This window comes from Pinus tabuliformis, chromosome 2_2 (genome assembly GCF_031772625.1).
Source record: "Pinus tabuliformis cultivar Carrire ecotype Pingquan chromosome 2_2, CPIR1, whole genome shotgun sequence".
Lineage (NCBI taxonomy): Eukaryota > Viridiplantae > Streptophyta > Pinopsida > Pinales > Pinaceae > Pinus > Pinus tabuliformis.
Window position 1 is genome coordinate 1,035,222,251 of NC_142300.1, and position 8,837 is coordinate 1,035,231,087.

General features: G+C 36.8%; 1 protein-coding gene across 1 annotated transcript; it reads left to right on the forward strand.

Moving 5' to 3' along the window:
* Positions 1-2,371: 2,371 nt before the first annotated feature.
* On the forward strand, positions 2,372-2,806 carry LOC149196897 (36.4 kDa proline-rich protein-like). Its single transcript, XM_089408485.1, has one exon. It carries the CDS (start codon positions 2,372-2,374, stop codon positions 2,804-2,806), a length of 435 nt encoding a protein of 144 aa, XP_089264611.1.
* The last annotated feature ends 6,031 nt before the right edge of the window (positions 2,807-8,837 follow it).

The following is an 8,837-nucleotide window of genomic DNA, read 5'->3' on the forward strand; positions in this document are numbered from 1 at the left end:
AAGAGAAATTGCCAGATTTCAATATTTAAATCTGATTGAATCAACTGTAAATATTGAAAGGAAATACTTGTGTATCACTGGGTACGCTGTAAGAGAAAGGGTACACATATATTTGGTGCTTTGACTGGTTGAAACAGGTAAATTTGTGCATGCAAATGATATTGGTATTGTTTGTTATGTCCACTTGAGGTCGAAAAGCATGAGTTCATTCTTTTGATTGAACTCAGTTATAAGTCATATTTGAGCATTGATGTTGAATGGAAATGATAGCAGGGCGCCTCCTTTTCTTTGAGTTTTGATTTAACTCTGGCGTTATAAGAATGAAAGTATGTGAGTTGGAATGATAGTTATGAACAAAATTTGGGATGGTGTGTATTAATAATGGCTTCATAACCATGGTTGTTTGTAACAAAGAAGCTTTCATATAGATGATGAAATTGCCGTGTATTGAGAAAAAGTTGAGGCGCATGCTTGTATATGAATGTATGGAAAAGATCCTGGTTATTTGCAGGCCTAGCCTGCGTCATGAAACTGAAGGGCAAATGTGTTAAGAATATCAAACCCTTTATATACATATATAGCATTGTTGGGGGCAAACATTTATGCATTTAAGCTGAAATGAAATAAAAGTAACAGAAACAGGCCGTAATCATATTAATATCTTCCAGTGTTTGAAGTAATTCTATTTACAGATTACGGAAAAATAATTGTGCCTGGCAACAGACTGAAATACACAACACAATTACACATATAAGAGGAAGACTGAAAATGTAACCGACCCGAGTCTTAAAAAAAAACATCCTTGTAGAACTTTTTAGAAGAAAAATATCATTTAATTAACAAGTGTTATCATGATTCCGTCATTACCACAAGAGGCTTATAATCTTTGAAAGAATTGTAATAAAGCACCCAGCAAGGGTTTCCCTACGCATTGTTCTATTCTTTTAAAAAGTTGTAAAACAAGAGAATAACCACCCAGGTTTGGGCCCAGTAAGGGGAAGTCTAAACCAGAAATTGTTCCCAATCTGGAGAGTGGAAAGCAACTGAAGAGTATTAGGAAAGGAACCTGTGTAAACCCTAAATCTGATAAAGCTGCATGATTCACAAAACTGTGCGAAAGAAAATACGATGGAGAGCCAACCTAGTCATCGTAGAAAGTTATCAATTAGCAATTATGGAAATAAGCATAAAACTCCGGTTAATTAAGAATCGAATGAAAAATTAATAACCACCTGTGAGCCATATCATTCATGCGAACTCTCCAGAATTAATACTGTAATGTTTGTTAAAGAAGGAAAAGATTTAGACCACCTGTTAAATGCATGACTAAAATGAATTTATACTCAAACACTACTGTTATTTTTATAATTGTCTATATGAACCGCAACTTTTGCAAATAGCTTAGAACATAGAAATAATACTTAGCGGAATGACTTTCATCCAAAACCTACTTGTTGATACAACCAATAATCAAAAATGTTTTTAAATTTAATAGACAAAATCTAAATGTTAAATGTACTGAAACAACCAACTAGAGGGGGTTTGCAATATTATAATTACTCATTTAGTTATAAAAAGCTCTATAATTATCTAGATTTCATCTATGTTGATTTATATATATAAAATTGTAAGTATACAACTGTAACCAATAATGAATTTGCCCCTTTCCTCGAATCGAATCGGTGCATATTATTGGCTCATCATTTTTAAAGTTAATATTATTATCGCTGAAACACTGAAATACTCGTGTTTATTTTATTATATTTATTTCTGTTGTTTAGAAACCTTTCGTACTGCATGAGACTTTGAAGTTTCTAACCCATTATAATTCGTATTCTGATGTGGATATGGAATCAGTACAGTTTCCACCGTGTACTTATCACGTGAAAGCCTCTTATTTTCTTCGTTTTCTCACAGTCAAAGCGCCTTCCTCAAGATGGGAAGATCTTTCTGAAACACAATTGGAACTTACAAGAACAATGGGAATCGAACTGAGGATAATAGAAGCGCCATGCTTCCAACTCACTCACTCACCTCCAAGTTGTTGCTCACGGGTCAGTTTTATGCTCACATGGAAGTCAGTAGTTTTGCATTAATTTATCATCATTATTGCTAAAGGTCAAGCACCCCATATGGCAGCCTGAGCGGAAATCACATCTCCTCGCTGGACTTTATTAAAATAATGTAAATATTGAGTTAAAAAAATGGTGCTGTGAAAGTAACACAGCTGCTATAAAATCCATCCCGTGCGAGCTGAAATATGCAACTCCCTCCTTTTGCCTTTGCGTGGTTTCTTTCACCTCTCATACTTTGAATTTCATATTCATTTAATCAAAGAGAAAGGAAGGAAGAGCATCGCACTTGATTGAAGATGGGAAAGGGTGTTGCATTGTTTTTTATAGTTCTGATTTGCGCAGCAACCACCATGCCTGCTCTTGTCATGGCATCCGGTAGCTATGACTGTCCTCCTGGCGGAGGAACTCCTAGCATCCCAAGCGGCGGAAGTAGCCCAGCAGGCGGTGGATCGGGGGGAGGAAGTTCGTCATGTCCTTTAGATGCACTGAAACTAGGAGCCTGCGTTGATTTGTTGGGGGGTTTGGTTCACATAGGCATTGGAGACCCTGTTGTGAACCAGTGCTGTCCAGTGTTGGCAGGTGTTTTGGAGTTGGAGGCAGCGCTGTGCTTATGTACAACTATCCGCCTTAAACTACTCAACCTCAACGTCATCCTACCAGTGGCTCTGGAGCTCTTTATTCAATGCGGCCTGACCCCTCCACCTGGATTCACATGCCCACCTCTCAATTAGGAAGGTATATTGCATGCCACGTCAACCCTTCACTCTAATATTTCATTCAATTAAAAGATTCATTTGCGTTGGCTTACTTCGATATAGTATGTTCACAGTGATTGTGGATGGCCCGCAGGTGAAATGGAGCGACAATAGCGACAATAATCAGACTGATGTTCACGTATATTGTAGATTGAGCCACGCAATACAGAAGATTGTGCACGTCGGTACGCCTAGATTTGTTTTTTCTGTTTTTCCAAAATCGAGGATCCACGATTTTCTGGGTTCTATGTGATTCACCAGAGCACTGTATCAGATCAGAGCTTTGTCAATAATATTTCTCTCCTATCGTAACATTGCTTCTGCTTTGCGGTTAGATTATAATATATTTTAGGACGGGTTTTTTCTTTAATGAGCGAAATTGGTAACCGGGCGGGGATTCTCCAGGATCCCAACGCGGTCGCTGGCGCGGTACACTACAATGATGAATCGATTAATATGTTTGTCATTATTTCAATTTCAATCATTTCTATAGATGCCGTACTGTACGCGTATAGTGCTTAGTTCCATTTGTCCTTTGATATTAAAAAAGAACATTAAATATAAAATAATTAATATACATCAAATGCAGGGTATGCTCTTATAAATTAAGATACAATTAAAGAAGGACCATATCATATGATCTATTATAACAGTGCCAGTCTGCCAGATATTTTAGTAAAATTTAGTAAATCCAAAAAGTGATTGACAAACTTTTTCAGTAAGGTCAAAAGTATAATAAATTCTTTATTTGACTACTGACCAGACTGCAGTATTTTTTAGTCACGACTCCACCTTGGATTCACTTTGTTGCAGCGAGATTTGTCAACACATAATTCAAATCAACGGAACTTATTCATTACTTCGATATGTGTATTTGTATTTGAGTTTATTTTGAAAGAGGAAATTTAGAATTAGAATTTAATAATCAATAATTATCATATAAAAATTAGATTTTTATATAGTAATTTAGAAATTGATTTTTAAATTTTTTTTATAATAATTTAGAAATTAATTTTTAAAATTTTTTTATAATAATTTAGAAATTAATTTTTAAAATTTTTATATAATAATTTAAAATTTATTTTTTAGTATCTAATTATGTTTTTTAATTAATTAAAAATATATATTTTGTTTAAATTTGGGATATTTTTAAGTTATAATATTAAATTATAGTATTTTAATAAAAATTATTTACAAAATCTTAATTATATATAATTTGTAATTTAATTAGTTTGATAATTAATATTAATAATAGTAATATAAAACAAAGTTTAAATTTTTTTGGGAAATGTATTATGAAGTGTTTTTTATGCTTATCTATATTTATTTATCTATTTAATTTATATACCATTGTAATTATTTGTGAAGTTAACTCTTCAACTATTTTATTTTAAATAATGATTTATTGTAAGATCACAGTGAATGAAACAATCCACAAATCTCGTACTTGCAATCAAAACATTGAACACAATAGGGATATGGAAAAATGCAATCTTTATTTTAATTAATACTAAGAAACAAGACATGCCTCTATCTTGGTATACACAACTTCTCAATGCACAAGAAATCAAGAGAATAAAGCACAATTGTGGACCCTGGATGGATCAACTAGAAAAATCACAACTGCAGGGTTTTCATCTAGAGGATCAAATTGGAACTGGTCTCGCCAAGTTCTTGAAAAACCACAATAAGAAGACAAATTCTAGATGATCCAAATGCGTAGCTGATATCGCCTTTTATAGGCTGGATGGACTCTCTAGAAGCCTTATTTTATTATTTTCCCTCAAAAACTGAAGGCAAATACCATGGACTGATACCATGGGAAAATACCATGATAAATACCAGGGGCAGATTCCGTCCATTTTCACCATATTGAGAAAGAGAATATTAGAAATCCTCCCACCCAAAGATTTCTTTCCCTAAAGGAAACCACTTTTGTTCACAACAAAAGCATTTGTACATTGATACAAGGGTCCCTTACAAACCAGTATGTTATCATGTCTCCATGCTAAATGATATTGAATGGATCCTTTGATACGTAGATCCCAGAAAATCCTCCAAATAATCATGCCCTCAATAGATCCACTTGGATCCCAATGCCACCTAAGTCCTAGGACATGTGGGTTATTATACCGTCTCAATGTGACATGCTATGATATGCCCTTGGTTAAGAGTGTCCTCCTTAAAATCATCCCATCAATAGAGTACCAACTCATAATCTCTCACCAATCCATGACATGGGAAGGATGGATACTTGCACATGGAAAAAATCTACTATGTTGAAGTTGCTCGATGCCCCATTCATGTTGCTCCACCCAATCGCCCAATATGATCCATTTGAAGAATTCTACCCTGCTCTCCCCAATGTATAATGGTGGGTTGGTAATGTTGCAAGCCTTATCTATGTACTCCTGTAAAGGGATGCTCTGGAACTCCCAACAGTATTCCTCTCGCTTCCTTGTGAGGGACTTGAGTCATTCTTCAACAATAGACAACTTGGCCATTGATTCAACACTTAACCCTATGAGCTCTTCAATTTTCCTATTCTCATGTAATACAGTCTCTCAGACTATATAAAATCTCTGCTTCAACATCATAAGATCTATCCTAAAATGCATGATCTTTTCTTGGAAGTCCTACCCTAGAAATTATGGTGCCCTGTTGAATGCCTCTTTATTTGTGATAGATCTAGCTTGAAAATTTGACTGACTCTCCAGAAATGGCTTATCATGCGTACTATATTTTTCATGTTGACCCTCATGATCATGCTTATCATGTTGGTTTATTAATATTGGATCCTCACTTAAGTCTCCGTCAAATTCCTCTTCTTGGCCTTTTCCACGTGTGGGGACAATATGGTGTTCACCCTCTCTGGTTGTCAAACATGGATGTATTGGTGGATTGCTATACATGCTTGATTGGTCATACTCTTCATCAACGTCCTCCTGGATATCTATGGACTTAGTTGTACAAGAGTATACCAAATCGTTAGGAGGAATTACCTCCTTCCTTTCCTCATGTTGTTTGTCAAGATGAATGATTATCATTAGCTTTTCATGACAGTTTCTCTGAAAAACATTGTGTTGTAGCTCACCATCTGTACTTGACTGCTTGGATCCCTCATGGGTGCTCTCTTGAAAACCAATGAACCCAACTATGGATGAATCCCCATGAACTGGAGGAGTCTCCAACTGTTTTTCTCTTGTTTCCTCCATATCATCTAGACATGAATGGTTAAGTGCCCAAGATCCCTTGCAGAGAAAACAAAGTCCTCTCCTTCTTAGTTCATTCTTGTTGCAAGTCTTACTACCTTTGTTCTTTCTTCCTCTATCAATCATTTTAAACTCCTCAGTCAACACCCTTTTAAGAAATTTCATGTTTTGCATGACCAACTTCTCGATTAGATCATAGGCACTTGGTGCTACAATTAGCTCCTTTCTCCAATGGTCAACAATTTGGATCTTAGTATCTTGTAGATGTCAACATGTCCTTCTAAAAACAAGGACATAATATTTTGCATGCTTGTTTTGATATTGTTTGGATGAGCTAATGTAATGTCGGTGTAAAAGTTCTAGAACACCTGAAAGATCAAATCCTCACATTCCAAATTTAGCATGAACGTGCTAAAGCTCAACTCTACCATGAGTTCTAAGATTTTGTGCCACTTCTCAAAGGTAGGAAGCATGATGTTTTTCAACCCTCGAAGGGCTTCTACTATCAACTGCAATATCTCCCCAATGATATCATTATTGTAAGGCAGTAGTAGTGATGTTACCGCTATGATCCTACTGAGACAAGAAGCCACTGTGAACTTGACCTTCTCACAAGGATTTTCCCAAAGTTAGGGTTGTATCAATGCAAGCATGGATGGCTTGAGAGCCCAAGTGAGTTTCTTCCATTCTAGCAACCCCATCCTGGACAAACATGTGTCTAATTCCTCCAACTTATGAAGGTTTATGTTTGACATTGTTTGTTGCAATTCACAACCAAGTGTGAAGATATTATCCCGTCTAATGTGTCCTTCCTTCACTTCCCATGGGTGCTTTTGTTGCATAATGGCATAAACCATTTTTTGAGAAAGGCGTGTTATTCTAATCTAAACTAGTATTGCTAAGAAAAGGCTCATGTTTCTTTTATTTCATCCAAAATTTTATGTGTGTTTTCTAGGGAAGGTCCCATCTCCCTTCATACCAAAGCAGGAAAATACTAACTCTTCAACAAATTTGGTCTCATTAGTTAAAATTATTCTCCCACCTTCTTTTCTCTCTCCTTTTTTTTTTAATACTAATATTATTATTATTATAGCCCTTATATCTTCATTGTTATACTATATAGCTAAATTTCTCCCTTACATATGATTCTTTGTGATTACGACACAGGTATATTAATCTTTCCAAACCATGAGTCGAATTAAAACTTGATTAAGAGGTCACCTAATTATTGCACCTTTAGCTATAGTCCTTGGCATCACGACGAAGGAAGTCTGTCGTGCATGAATTTATGGTCTGTCAGTGCTAACAACAGTGCTTCCCATCCTCATTTTCCTCGTGACAAAACTGTAGTATGGCAACTGATCCCTTATAATTACCCTCCACCTTATAATTCCATGCGTTGGTCGGGTGGAATGCGGCTCTTCCCTAAATCGTATCTACGTCAGATTGGTTCCCTCAGTCTCCAGTATGACTTCCTTTCCTTGGTGTTGATAATGGCCACTCGACACAACCCCTATATGGCTACTTCACCCTTTCGAACTGGTGTGATCTGTTGGCCTCCGTATGAACGATGTATCGTTGCTCGGTTCTCCACAGAGCTGAGGCAACACATTTCTTTATTCTTCCATAATTCGGGTGATGAATACTTTAAAATAAATAATGATCTTGCGATTTGTGCTCTTCCTCCACGGGTGGTTCCTTATAATCCATATGGGCATGTAAGGATATGGCCTCTTGACCCCTACTACTGCAATGGTGGCAACTCTACTCGTTGTAACTTGCCCATTGCTCAGTAGTTGGTGACCTGTTGTGGTCATCAACAACCCCCCTCTTTGTTTGGTATTAGCAATAACACCAAGAAAATGGGGACCCTTAACAAAAAATCCAAAAAAAACATTTTATCAGAATTTTTGTATTTTAACTCCCTAAAGTTGTATCGCATCGCGAGAAGAGAGTGAAACGTTTTCCTATGCGCATAATAATCTGCGAAGAAGCGACGCGAAATTCATCGCATCGCATATATTGTGAAGTGCTCTTAAATGAAAAACTTAAGGAATCGCCGACGGCCGATATGCGACGTCGCATATCGCAACATCGCGTAAGCAGCACATAATGATTGGATGACTAAGTGCATTTTGCAATTCGCGATCTGCGATATTGCGATCTGCGATATTGCGATCTGCGATGTTGCGATCTGCGATGAATGCGACCATCAATTCCTGCGATGACACATCCTGACGACGCGATCCTCGATACTGCGATGCGAGTCGCAGAAATCACTCATCGCAAAATTTCCTCGACACAGTGTTCAAGGAAAGCTGTCTGTAGACCAAAATTGGGCGCGCGCCTTAAAAGAAATTAATGATTGTACGCCAAAGTATCCAAGAAGGATTATGTTGTGTTTTTCGAAGAGTCAGTTCATTATGAGTGTCATGATTATGCATTCATTAGAGCTTAAAGCTTTCATGTCAATCTTTTCGTCATCACTCTTTTCCTTTGCGTAAACTGTAAGACAGCAACTAACATAAAGCAATGTGCAGGAAACATCTAAGGAAAAGGGGAAAGCGTCAATACTCGGAGAACAGAGAAGAGATGCCTTCGCAAACGGATGCCGCATGCAGCAGGATCGCGGATTCCAGAGTATCACTCAACAGATACTGATGTCAATAGGCCATCCAAAACTCAGAGTCAAAGGCGCACAAAAGTAGCATGTTTACAAAAGATCCTGAAGCTTAGACTGGGTAAAGCAAAAAGAAAAACGCTAATGAGGGAAAACGCACCAGAAAAGCCTGGAA